A 14,449-nucleotide genomic window follows, 5' to 3' on the forward strand; every position below is an offset into this window, starting at 1 on the left:
AGCATCTAGCCCAAGAAATCAAGGATCTTGCACCACTGAGGCCCACAGACCTCCTACCACAGAAGGTCACACCATGAGGGCAAGGAATCAAAGCAGTCAATTTAATATGCAAAGATAAAAAAAGAAAAGTCACCTAAAGTAGGGAGACAAGGAAACAACCCCAATCTAAAAGAAAGGAGGAATCCCCACAAAGAGTGCTAAATGAAATTGATGCAAGCAAACAATCAAACACTGAGTTCAAAATAGTGGTTATAAGGATGCTCTGGGAGGTCAGTAAGAATTACAAAGAACTCCAGGGAAGCTGCAAGGAACTTACTGGGAACGACACCAGCATGAAAAAAATGATATAGAAACTATCAATAAGAGCCAGGAGTAAATGGAGAATACAATATCTGAAAGGAAGAAGACATTAGAAGGAATTAAAAGCAGATGAAGCAGAGGATTGAATCAGCAACTGTGAGGACAAGGTACAAAAAAACTCCCAGACAGAGCAACAAAATGAAAAAAAAAAGACTCAAAAAGAGTGAAGACAGTTTAAGGGAGCTGCAGTACAACATAAAACATAATAATATTTGTATTGTTGGGATACCAAAAAGAGAAAAAACAGTGATCCTGAAACAGAACATGTTGAAGGAATCACACTACCTAGTATCAAACTATACTATAAGTCTATAGTAATCAAAACAGTATAGCACTGGCATAAAAACAGACTGGCAATGGAACAGAACAAAGACTCCAGAAGCAAGCACATACAATGGGCTATAGACAATTATTTCAACAAATTGTGTTTAAAAAACTGGACAGATATCTAGTTTCAGATAAATAAAACTAGACCACTTTCTTGCACCAGACACAAGAATAAATTCAAAATGGATTAAAGAGGTAAGCCTTAGACCTGAAACCATAAAAACTGTAAAGAAAACAGCAATATCTAGGACATTGCTTGTGGCAATATTTGATTATATATATATATATATATATATATATATATATATATATATATATCCGTTGGTAAGGGCAATAAAAGAAAAAATAAACAAATGAGATTATATCAAAGTGAAAAGTTTTAGCGCAGCTAAGGAAATCATCAACAAAATACAAAGAAAATTCACAAGGGGGAAAGGCAAGATGATGGAGGAATGAGTGGAAGCCACACTAACCTCCTCCCAAGACAAATCTGGAATTACAACTAAATTGTCCAGAAATCACTCACAACAAACAACTGAACAACAGTGAGAGAGAAGCCTTATAACCTCGGAAAGATGGAAAAAACAGCTTGAGTACTAACTCACTGGTAAGGAGTGAGGTGGATACTTGAGAGGGCTGGCTCTGACTGGTAAGGAATGAGGTGGATACTTGAGAGGGCTGGCTAAGTGCCTACAGGTGGCAGCACCAGAGGATAATTAAGAAGCTGGTTGGATCCCCCTGAGAGGAATGGAGTCTAAACCCTAAGCTGGGTTCCCAAGTCTAGAGCATCAGAGCCCCAAAAGTACACAGATAACAATGAGAAGTGAAATATGGCAGAGATGCTTTCCACCAGAGATGCAGAACTGGAGAAGCAAAGAGCCATTTAAGGGCCAACACACAAATTTTCATTTGGAGCCACTTACCCAGGGCTCATATAAACAACCTAATCTGACATCTACAAGAACCTGACAAGCAACAACATACAAAACCCAGAGACAATAGAGGGAGGATATAACAAAGATCAGACAAAAATTAAAAGACATAGAGACTAAAGAACAATTCTAAGAATCAATAAATCCAGGAGCTGGTTCTTTGGAAAGATAAATACAATTAACAAGGCTTTAAGTAGACTCATCAAGAAAAAAAAGAGAGATTACTCAAACACAATCCAAAATGAAAGAGGAAACATTACAACTGATCACAGAAATACAAAAAAAATGTAAAAAAATTATTATGAACAACTATATGCCAAAAATTTTAAAACCTAGGTGAAATGGAAAAAATCTAGAAAAACATAATCTTCTAAACTGAATCAAGAAGAAGGAGTATGGACATTTTGATGATGCTGATTCTTCCAATCCATGAACAAGGTATATGTTTCCATTTGTTTGTGTCTTCCTTGATTTCTTTCTTCAGGACTGTGTAGTTTTCTGCATACAGGTTTTTTACCTCCTTAGTTAGGTTTATTCCCAGATATTTTATTTTTCTTTTTGCTATATGGAATGGGATTTTTCCTTGATTCCTGCTTCTGCCGATTCATTGTTGGTATACAAAAATGCCTTTGATTTCCTGATATTGATTTTGTAACCTGCCATTTTGCCAAATTCATTAACCTAGGTGCCCATCAGTAAATGAATGGATCAAAAAATTGTGGTACATATACACAATGGAATTCTATGCAGCAGAGAGAAAGAAGGAGCTACTACTCTTTGCAACAACATGGATGGAACTGGAAAGCATTATGCTGAGTGAAATAGGCCAGGTGTTGAAAGACAAATACCATATGATCTCACCTTTAACAGGAAGCTAAACAACAAAACAAACAAGCAAGCAGAATAAAAACAAAGACACTGAAATAGAGAACAAGGGGACAGTGACCAGAGGGGACAGGGGAGGGAATTTAAGGGGGAAAAGTGGTATGGATTTGGAGGAACAAATAGGAAGGACACAGAAATGAGAACAAAGAGGGGTGGAAATGGGAGGGAGGTGGGGAGCAAGGGGTGGGGGAGGCTGGGATGGGAGAAATAGACAAAAAAACTGTACTTGAAAAATAACTAAATAAAATTAAAAAAAGAAGAAGCAGAAAGCCTGTGCAGACCTATAACAGCTGATGAAATTGAAGCAGTAATCAAAAACTCTTGGCACATGAAAACCCTGGACTGGGCAGTTTCACAGGAGAATTTTACAACACATTTAAGGAATAGCTAACCCCTAAACTTCTGAAACTATTCAAAAAAATTCAAGAAGAAGGAAAACTCCTGAACTCTTTTTATGAAGCAGCATCATCCCAATCCCAAAATCAGATAGAGACAAAACAAAGAGAGAAGAGAAAATGTCAATATCACTGATGAACATAGACACTAAAATCCTCAACAGAATATTAGCAAACTGCACCCAGAAATACATTAAGAAGATCATACATAATGATCAAGTGGAATTCATACCAGTTTTGCAAGGATGGTATAATATTCACAATCAATAAACACAATATATCACATAAACAAAAGGAAAGACAAAAATCACATGACCATACCAAGATGTGGAAAAAACATTTGATAAGGTACAGCACCCATTTATGATAAAAACTCTCAGCAAAGTGGCAGTAGAGGGAGCATAGCTGAACATGATAAAAGCCATATACAAGAAACCTACAGCAAACATTATACTCAATGGACAAAAACTAAAAGCTTTCCCACTAAGACCAGGAACAACACAAGGGTGTCCACTTTTGCCACCTCTGTTCAACATATTATTGAAAGTCCCAGCCACAGCAATCAGACAATCTGCAATCAGGAAGCAGAACTGTCATTGTCTGCTTTACACTATCATGATGACATGATACTGTAAAGAGAAAATCATATAGATTCCACCAAAAAACCACTTGACACAATAAGTGAATTAGGCAAAACATGAGGATGCAAAGTCAATATTCAGAAATCATAGGTATTTTTGTATATCAAGAATGAAATATCAAAAACAGGAATCAGGAAAAAAATCCCACTTGATATAGCAAAAAGAAAATTAAAATACCTAGGTATAAACCAAGGAGGTAAAAGACCTGTACTCAGAAAACTGTGCCACACTGAAGAAAGAAATTAATGAAGACACAAACAAAAGAAAGCATGTACCATTTTCATGGGCTGGAAGAATTAACATCAGCAAAATGCAATTTATAGATTCAATGTAATCCCTATTAAAATATCTATGATATTTCACAGATATGGAACAAACATTTCAAAAATTTATATAAAACATAAATGACCCAGAATAGCTGCAACTATTTTGAGAAACAAGAACAAAGTAAGAGGAATCACAATACCTGATGTCAAAGTATATTATAAGGCTAGAATAATAAAAACATTCTGGTACTGGTGTATAGACCCATAGACCAATGGAACAGAATAGAAAGCCCAGAATTAAACCCAGTTCTCTATGGTCAATTAATATTCAACAAAGGGGGAAGGAGCATAAAATGGAGTAAAAATAGTCTCTTCAAAAATAGTGTTGGGAGAACTGGACAGCTACATGCAAAAAAAAAAAAAAATGAAACTCAACCACCAACTTACACCATACACAAAACTAAGCTAAGATAGATAAAAAACTTAAATATAAGTTGTGACACCATAAAGTCTTACAGGAGATCATAGGAAGGAAAATTTCATGTTCCACACAGCAATATTTTTACCAATATGTCCCCTAGAACAAGGGAAACTAGGAAAGAATAAACAAATGAGACTTCATCAAAATAAAAAGCTTCTGCACAGCTAAAGAAAACATCAGCAAAATGAAAAGGGAACAACACGTATGGGAAAATATATTTGCAAATGATATTTCAGACAAGGGTTTGATCTCCAAAATATATAAAGAATTCACATGACTTCATTGCAGGAGGGCAAACAAACCAATTAATAAGTAGGAAAGAACCTGAATAGACACTTCTCTAAGGAAGACATACAGAGGGCCCAAGACCTATGAAAGGATGCTCAGCATCACTAGCCATCAGAGACATGCAAATTAAACCCACAATGGATACCACTTCACAACAGTGAGACTGGCCATCATAACCAAATCAAGAAACAACAAGTGCTAGTGAGATTGTGGAGAAAAAGTAACCTTAGTGCACTGGTGGTGGGAATGCAGACTGGTACAGCCACTGTGGAATTATTGATAGATAATTATTCATTGTCATTTTTGTACCTGTGTTCCTCTCTCTCTGTCTCTCTTTTCCTTCCTTTCCTTAAAGCAGTCCCTTTAGCATTTCTTACAGAGCTGTTTTGGTGGATGTGTATTCTTTTAGATTTCTTTTGTCTGGAAAGCTCCTTATTTGGCCTTCTATTTTGATTGAGAGCCTTGTTGAGTAAAGTAGCTTTGGTTGTAGACCTCTGGTTCTCATTACTTGGAATATTTCTGGCCATTGTCCTCTGACTTGGAGCATTTGTGTTGAGAAGTAAGTTGCTAACCTTATTGGGGTTCCCTTGTATGTTATTTTCCTTTTCTCTATTGCTGCCTTTAAGATTCTCTCTTTTTCTTGGAATTTTGCCATTTTAATGATAATGTGTCTTGAAGTGGGCCTCTTTGTGTTCCTGTTGATTGGGACTCTCTGTGATTCCTGGATTTGTGTGACTTTTTCTCTCATCAAATTAGGGAAATTTTCTTTCATTATTCTTTCAAATACGTTTTCTGTCCCTTGCTCTTCTTTTCTGGTGTTCCTATTATTTGGATATTATTACATTTCATATTGTCTTGCATTTCTCTTAATCCCTCTTCATTCTTTCTGAGCCTCTTTTCCTTTTCTTGCTCTTTCTGGCTGTTTTTTTCTACTTTGTCCTCCAATTCGCTGATATGATCTTCTGCTTTATCTATCCTGCTTTTGATTCCTTCTACTGTGTTTTTCAGTTCAGAAATTGTATTTTCCATTTCCTCTTGACCCTTATTAATAGTTTCTATTTTCTTTTTCATGTAGATATAGTTTGCAGTGAATTCATTGTAGTTTCCCTGTAGTTTCTGGCAATTCACTGTGAGCTCATGGAACTTCCTGATAACCATTTAATTGAACTCAATATCTGATAGTTGAGTTGCCTTTATTTTATTTAGCATTTTTGAGGCTTCCTCCTTTCCTCTCATTTAGGGATTGTTTCTTTGCCTTCCTTTTTTTTTTTTTCTGAGACTCTTCTCGTCGGCCTCAGTTTCTTAAATTCACCTGTCTGAATCCCTGGGTTTATTGTATGAACTTCTGTGGTAGAATACCTATGATATTCAGTGGTGTCTTCTCCTTTAGGTATCCTGATGTTCACTGCTTCCACCTATTCTTTTTTGTGATCAGTTGGAGGGGTAGGACAAAATGGTTTAAGACACCAAGAAAGTATTCTATGTTATTTATAATAGCAGTTGGTAAAGAAGAGATAGGAGATCCTTTGTCCATGTATAGTGTTAACTGTGATATACCACCCAACTAGCCACTTTTTTAGAAAGGATGGAAAGAAGATGAAACTTTTGTTGGAGAGAGAAGCTTTGTGAGTTGGATCTAGAAAGCAGTGAGCATGTGGAAGGTCAGATTCTGAGGTAAGGTGAGAATAAAAGATAGTAAATAGGTATAATATGTGAGAGACTAGAGTTAACCATTACAGTAATAGAGTTGAGGAAACCGTGGAGTGGGCTAAGATCTGGGAGGGGTGTTGTGTAGTATTTACAATAGTATGAAACAGCTATTATTTACAATAATATTAGAGCAACAATCATATGTCAGAATCTATGAGATCTAGATACCAAGAACAGGGAGTATCAGACCTTCAGTAGTGTGCTAATGGAGCACAGGTGAAGTGAGAGACAGTAAATTAGCAATACACTATGAATGAGGGGACAGGGGAAACCTGACAAATGATACAATATAACCAGACAAGCAAAGAAGACTTAACAGCAAGAAGAGGAATACAAAAATATTATTCAAATAGAAGATGTAACAATACTAAAAAATAATAATACAAATATGCAATATCTTGCAGGTTCTCTGTAATAGCGAAGTGAGATCTGTCTCACTGTCTCAGCTGTTGGGAATGCCCCCTCTTTGGGTCCAACTCTGGTCTTTTCACAGTTCTGGGTTTTGTTTTGTTTTTGTCTCATTAGTGGGTATTTTTTTTAAAGCAGACTAAGGAAGGAAGAAGAGGTAAATTTGGAAAGAAAGGAAGAAGGAATAAAACAAAAAAGAAGGAAAGAGAAGCAAAAGGAATTGAGAGATAAAAAATAATGAAAATAATTAAAAATTACTTAAAAAAACCAAATAAACCAAAACCAAAACCACAAAAAAAACTTGCTGGTTTCAAACTGGAAAAACCAGTTTTTCTGTTCTTGCTGGCTACAGCAGGCTGAGGGGTGGTTTACAGTCTTGGGCTAAGAATTTCCTGAGGCTTTTGCAGGTGCTCAGTCCAGGTTCACCAGTGCAAGCTCCAGGCCTCCTGAGGTGCACATTCCCCCTCTGGGTCCACAAGTGTGGTCCCCAGGTGTTCCACAAAGTTCTCTCTCCCCTGGTTGTGGGCGTGCCTGCCCAGCTGTGCCACCTCTGGTCACACAGGCTCAGGTGCACTCTTTCCAGGGCTACGTGTAGGTGCTCACAGCCCCTGTGTGTTTGCCACTTAGTCCTTACTCCCCTCTCTGCAACTTCAAGCAACCAGATCTCTCCCAGTGCTGCTCAGACCCTGCTTGGCCAGGGAAAGAGTGTCAACCAGCTCTCTCCCAAGAGCCCTTTGGCCAGCCCAGCAGGTGCTGGGCCTGGGGCTGCAGCCTCCCTGGTCCCCGTACTGATCCCTGGGCCCTTATTGTCCTGAAGCACTCTCCTTACTGTCTGTTTTGTCAATGTCCAATATAATTTTTGATCTCCTGTTTTCATATATGCTGTGGTACTATTGGCTGTCTGCTCTGTTTTTCTGTAGATCAGCCAGGTTTTCCTACCATGTGTAGCGGGAAGTGGAATCTGCTCCCTCCTACCTAGCTGCTATATTCTCTAGAAACAAAAGGTCAGAACTGCCTTTTGAACCAGCAATTTCACTGCTGGGACTATCCTCTAAGAGCCCTGAAACACCAATCCAAATGAATCTATGCACCCCAATGTTCATAGCAGCACAATTTACAATAGTCAACTGTTGAAAGCAACCCTAGTGTCCATCAGTAAATGAGTGGATCAAAAACTGTGGTACAGCCCTGCTGGTGTAGCTCAGTGGATTGAGCATGGCTGTGAACCAAAGGGTCGCTAGTTTGATTCCCAGTCAGGGCACATTCCTTGGTTGCAGGCCAGGTCCCCAGTGGGGGCACATGAGAGGCAACGACACATTGATGTTTCTCTCCCTTTCTTTCTCCCTCCCTTCCCCTCTCTCTAAAAATAAATAGAGTATTTTTAAAAATTGTGGTACACTTACACAATGGAATACTATGCAGCATAAAGAAAGCAAGAGTTCCTACCCTTCACAACAGCATGGATGGATCTGGAGAGCATTATGCTAAGTGAAATACACCAAGCAGTGAAAGACAAATACCATATGATCTCACCTATAAGTGGAACCTAATCAATAAAACAAACAAGCAAGCAAAATATAGCCAAAGATATTGAAATAAAGAACAAACTGACAGTAACCAGAGGGGAGGTGTGTGGCGGTAACTGGGGGGGGGGGGAATGGGAAGGATTGTCATGCAAGATGTATAAAGAATGCATGAACAAAGGCAAAGGGTGGGAAGTAGAGATGGCTAGGTTGTGGGAGACTTATGTGGGGGGGATAAATGGTGACAGCTGTTGTTGAACAATAATAAAAAAGAAAAAAGATGACCCAGAGTATGGGAGAACATATTCACTGGTACATCTATCAGGACTTAGTCATAATTTATAAAGAACTTCCAAAACTCAATACCAAAAAGAGAGTCTAATTAAAAAATGGGCAAAGGACCTGAATAGACACTTCCCCAAAAAGAATATACAAATAGCCAATAGACATATGAAAAGATGCTCAATGTCACTAATCATCAGAGAATTACAAATTAAAACCTCAATGAAATATCATCTCACATCTGTCATAATGGCTATCATCAATAAATCAACAAACAGCAAATGCTGTTGAGGAGGTGGAAGAAGGGGAATCCTTTTGCACCATTGTTGGAAATACAGACTGGTGCTAGCACTGTGGAAAGCAGTATGGAGATACCTCAAAAATTATAAACGAATAAGTCAATCTTCCTTTTGGCCCAGCTATCTGACTTCTGGAAATATATACAAAGGAACCTAAAACACTAATTTGAAAAAAACATAAGCACCTTTATGGTCATTGTAGGTTTATTTACAATCGTGAAGATATGGAAGCCACCCAAGTGTCCATCAATAGATGAATGGATGAAACAACTATGGGACATTTACACAATAGAATACTACTTAGGTATAAAAAAAGTCAAAAATTGTACCCTTTGTGACAATATGGATGGACCTGGAGAACATTATGCTATGTGACATAAGCCGGTCAGAGAAGACAAATACTGTATAATTTCACACATATGTGGAATCTAATGAACAAACTTAACTAACAAGGAAAATGGGGGCACACTCATAGAGGGAGAGCAGGATGACATCTGGGGGTGGGGAGGTTAGAGGGTGGAGGGATGGAGCAAAAAAGGAAAAATGACTCATGGATGTGGACAACAATGTGGTGGTTGCTGGGAGGAGGGCAGTATAAAGGCACTAAATGATAATGGGAAAAATACAATAATGATTATATAAAAAGAGAGAGAGAGAATTCCAACCAATGTCTCACTCCACTCAGAGCACAGTAGGAGGAAGACCTCAGGTTCTCACTTTCTCCCACCATCCCATTTTCCATCACTGGTCCACAGTGGTATACTTTACCTGTTATTATTCATTCATTCATTCATACTAATATGGAAGAAACTAATTAGTTTAATATCATCCTGTGGTTAGGAAAAATAAATTAGGGTGCTGTGAGCATTTCAGCAAGAATGTGATTTAGAGAGAAGTTATTTTCAGCTAAAGACACAAAGGGTTAGAAATAGGTACTTTGAGTTGTGAGCAGAGAGTGTGCAACGGAGACCAAAGGTAGAACATGTGCAGAAGCCCTGAGTTAGATGCATCCCAGAAACTAAAATTTAGCCTGTGGGCTGGAGTACAGTGAATAAGGAGAAAAGTAGGGTGGCAGATTGAGATACAGGCAAAACCCTGATCATGCAGGGGCTTGCAGGTTATGGTAAGGATTTGAGACTTTAGAGAAAGAATAAATTATTCTAATTTATAACTAAACATATCATTGTAGCTGATGAATTTTAGATGGGTTCAATGTGAAAGTAGCCCTTGATAGGAGGCTATTGCTATTGATGTGATGATGGCTGGTGGTGGCTAGATTGAGGATGTGGATAGAAGCTTATGGATCTCAGAGAGGAATTTGAGAGAATCAGCAAGACACAGCAAAGAATAGGATAGGAGAGTATGACAAGGAAGAGGAAAATGACAAGAATGAGTCCCAGGTTTCTTTAAGTTTTTCTGCATGTTCAGGTGTACCAGAGAAAACTGGAGGAGTGACAAGTTTGTGGAATGGTGGAGAGGGAGATCCTTGATACAATTTAGGCTTGGTAAGTGTGAGATGTTTTGAAGAAACTGCATAAGAGATGTGAAATAGGCCTTCGACAGCACAGAAATCTCCTTTGGATTGGCTGAGAGAAGGGGTGGCAATCATGGGCTATGACTTTGAATACCGTGAATATTAAACATTAAAGCCCCAATGAAGATGGTAGGCCAAGAAAATACATCTCTTCAGGAGAAAAGGAAGTACAACTCTGTTTTCAAAAAGTTGGAAAATTTTCCCTGAACTGCTCATGTTACTTTTGCACACACACAAAAGTATACAAAACAGTTTAGCCTGCTCATATAGAATTATTTAATATGTCTTTTAGGAAGAGTATGGAATGCACTCGAAAGTTGGGAAAAACCTGTTTTAAATTCATTAATGTTGCCATGTTTGGGGGGCAAGAGGCTCTGCCTTTTATAATCAAAGTAGTGACTTAGAAAACATGGGCTCTATTCTCAAGTGCAAAATAGAAGGATGGGAGAAAACAAATGCCAATTTAACCAAAGGATTAGGCAAAAACTTTGTTTTCTTCAGCATCTGCCAACTTGCAGAGACCTTGGCAATTGGAATTTAACTGAAATGTTATATGCCCTCAGGAAATTATAAGGCTATTTCACAATTTTTCACCTTGTGCTAGGAAACACTAGCTTCTACCCTGACAAGTCACCCTGCAACAAGCCTGACTTACCTCCAAACTAAACTTTGCACATCTCCTCTACAAAGGACAAGATCTAGTGGGATCATTTTTATATGGTCACGCCCTGAGTAAGTCTCTTGAGCCTCCAGCCTAAGGGATCATGGAGCATTTGCTAGGAATATTTTCTACTAAGAATCTCTTCTTTGCCATGTGCTGTACTAGCAGTCAGCATTGGAGTTACTATGTTTTTAAATTTTTATTTTATTTTAATTGTTGTTCAAGTACAGTTTTCTGTCTTTTACTACCACCCCAGCCCACCCCCAAAGCCCTCCCGACCTCCTTCCCATTTCCACTCCCTGCTACTTTTTATCTGTGTGTCCTTTATACTTGTTCCTGTAAACCCTTCCTCTTTTCCCCTGAAATTCCCTTCCCTCTCCCCTTTGGTCACTGTCAGCCTGTTCTCTGTAGAGGCATTGGCGTAACTTGATCAGGTTTTATACCCCAGATCTTTCACCATCAACTCACCCTGTTAAGAAATGCATGCACAAAATAGAGTCTATGTGCTGTACTAATTTACTTCTGAATTTTTGTGGGTAGTTTTCAGTGACTTATGAAATATGGGTGAGTTGGCCACATGCTAGAAACTGGCTCCAAGTGAATAAAAATACACCTAGTCTGCCAAAGAGATGAGAATGTACTCCTCATCTCTGGAATATGCTACCTGCACTATAAATATTGGGTAATGGCCACAGCACCTGCAATAATATATGGCAATTAAAGTAGTCATAAAAGTTATGTTGTGGTTCTTTACCATGTTTTATTGGGAAGAAATGAGGGGGAGGGTCAAAAGAGAGGGGTAGAGATGGGAAGGAAGATTTCTGCTTACCCATATGCAGGACTCACTTTAGTTGTTTATATAGCTATGTAGTGTTTTTTTAAAGAAATTAAAATAGCTTTCTTTAGAACATTTATTCCTTTTAAGAGAAAGTTTCCATGTGCTTATTTCTTTCTTAAAGTTTAACAAGGATATGAACAATAAAATATAAAGTTTTCTGGAAAATTTGTTAAAACTAAATCAGAGGGAATTTAAGAATACTTAGCACACTCTAGCAGACAACGCAGAGACTCAGACAGCAAAGTCTCTCCTGCAGGCTCAGTCAACTCAAGTCTGAAAAACAAAAGTTATTAATATTCTTATTGGGAAAAATAAATCTTTATGAAAATCTAACTTTAGTTGATTGATAAGCCCATCAGGAGTAGGACATTTTTCTCCAATTTATGCTAGAATGTTACTTGTAACCATCAACCATTTTCAGGCTATTGATTTTAATTAACTGGATATGTCATGCTAACACTTAAGTAGGTTTTACAAAATCCTCATGTGTTTTGGAGATGGTTTTTAACAAAAAGGAAAGAAAACTTATAATTTTTAACAAGAGAACTGCTACTTCTTCTAACTAAGTCCCTTTATGAAAACAAAAATATAATAATCTACAACCCATCACAGCTGTTTGGCTAGAATTACCAATTACCTTCAAGTCCTTAGAGATACTTTTTGATTTTAAAAGTCTGCATAGTAAATTTTAAACCAATTTTCTTAAAGAGGATTGATAAGATTTATACCCTGCTAGAATATAATGACATATTCTTCTAACATGAATATAAAACCAAAGCTTTGTATAACTGGAAGAAAAAGAACACAAGATTAAAATAAAATACAAAAATAACCTAGGATTAGTGCAAAATTGCTGATACTAGGTTTTGAAATGTGCTGTTTGCTTGCATTTTAACATGGGTGCGGTACATTTATGGAAATCAACATCAAACAAATAAGAAAGCCTTGTGATGACAACCCAGAAATTTGTATCCTTCTTCATCCCTAATTCTTTTTTTTTAAAGATTTTATTTATTTATCTTTAGAGGGGAAGGGAAGGAAAGAGGGAGAGAAACATTAATGTATGGTTGCCTTTCATGCTTCCCCTGCTGGGAACTGGCCTGCAACCCCGGTATGTGCCCTGATTGTGAATCGAACTGCAATTGTCTGGTTCGCAGGCCCGCGCTCAATCCATTGAGCTACACCAGCCAGGGCCATCCCTAATTCTAATTGCTCCTGAATGCTTTGTGCACTGGGGATTTTGTGGCAACTGTGCACCTGCTATTTTATAGACAGTTGCACAAGGTTTCAGGTTGTGTGGCTTCCCAGCACCTCTGAAAGCCAAGTAAATAAAGGAGTTTAGAAAAGTGAAAGCACTTTAAATAACCTGATTATGCGGAAACATTAGGAAATGCTCAGTAAGTTAATAAAATCATTACTTAAGTAGAGTAAGTACTGCATGGGGGTGGGAGAGTGTGAGAGAATATGGTATACATTGCACCTAATGTGGACAAATTAATTGAGTTAATAAAGTTATCAAGTATGCCACTGCACATGCCTGCCTTTCATATGTCCCCATATGTTCTACTATTAATTTTATTTTTTTCTTTAAACAGAGGAGTGTGCCTCCCTTATCCTTGCCTGTCTGTTTTGCCAGTTTTGGGATTGTCTCCTGATGCTCCCCGATACGTGTGAAATGGTATGTACCACTTTGTGCTGCCCATCTCACAGGTATCACCACACCTCAGATGAAAGCCACTCTCGAAATGACTGCAACTGCAGCTGTGACATGGACTGCAGCCTCTTTGAATCTTGCCATGAGACCGGCGAGTGTCTGGAGTTGGCCATGGAAATTTCAGAAATCTGTTACCGCTAACAATGATGCTTCCATCATGTGGGAGAGCCTGTGGCTGCCCAGGAAAATCCTATTACCAGAAGACTGATTTCTCTGTGCTGGAATGGAAGGACTGTGCACATTTCTTGAATGCTGTGGATCATTTTATTCTCTACCTATTTGGGAAAACTAGTATTGTCAACTCAATGATCTTATTCCAAATTTTACAACTGCATGGCTCACTGAAAAAAAAAATCTTAATCACAACCATTGAACAAATCTTAAATACTTCTTAAGTGCCACAGGTTACAAGATGTTTCCTAACTGTACAACAGCATGCTAAACCACTCTGTGTTATTGTACTCACTGGCTTGCAGCATCAATTCAACTTCATTCACAGATTCAGGACAAATTAGTGAATTCTTTATAACTGACATATATTAGCTTGTTTTTCTAATGGACTCATGCATAAACATTATGCATTATTGGTTATTATTAATAATGTATTGTATAACATCATTTTGTAATTAAAAATTTATTTATACAGTCTCTTAAAATTCACTTATATGTACAGTTTAGGTAGGAAAGGGAATTAAATAAATTAGAAACCATGTTCCTATAATTATAACAGATGTCTTTAAGACATCTCTAGTGACTTTTGAATATGACGTACTTTGATAGAGTACTATAATTCTAAACTATATTACTATATGTCTATGACTATGCCATAATAGGTTATGCATATTCTTAATTTGTTGTAGAATGGCTCTTCTTTATCTACCAAGCATAAATGGGAATTATGTGCA

General features: G+C 37.7%; 1 protein-coding gene across 2 annotated transcripts in view; it reads left to right on the forward strand.

The window, feature by feature from the left end:
• MDFIC2 (MyoD family inhibitor domain containing 2) overlaps positions 1–13,685 on the forward strand; it is a 170,049-nt gene extending 156,364 nt beyond the window's left edge. For both annotated transcript variants that reach the window (XM_037139833.2, XM_037139834.2), the window contains one exon: positions 13,426–13,685. In XM_037139833.2, the coding sequence (XP_036995728.2) occupies positions 13,426–13,685 (260 nt within the window). The remainder of the gene's footprint in view (positions 1–13,425) is intronic.
• The last annotated feature ends 764 nt before the right edge of the window (positions 13,686–14,449 follow it).

This window comes from Artibeus jamaicensis, unplaced genomic scaffold (assembly GCF_021234435.1).
Source record: "Artibeus jamaicensis isolate MK-2021 breed Jamaican fruit bat unplaced genomic scaffold, CSHL_Jam_final contig_3219, whole genome shotgun sequence".
In the NCBI taxonomy this organism is placed as follows: domain Eukaryota; kingdom Metazoa; phylum Chordata; class Mammalia; order Chiroptera; family Phyllostomidae; genus Artibeus; species Artibeus jamaicensis.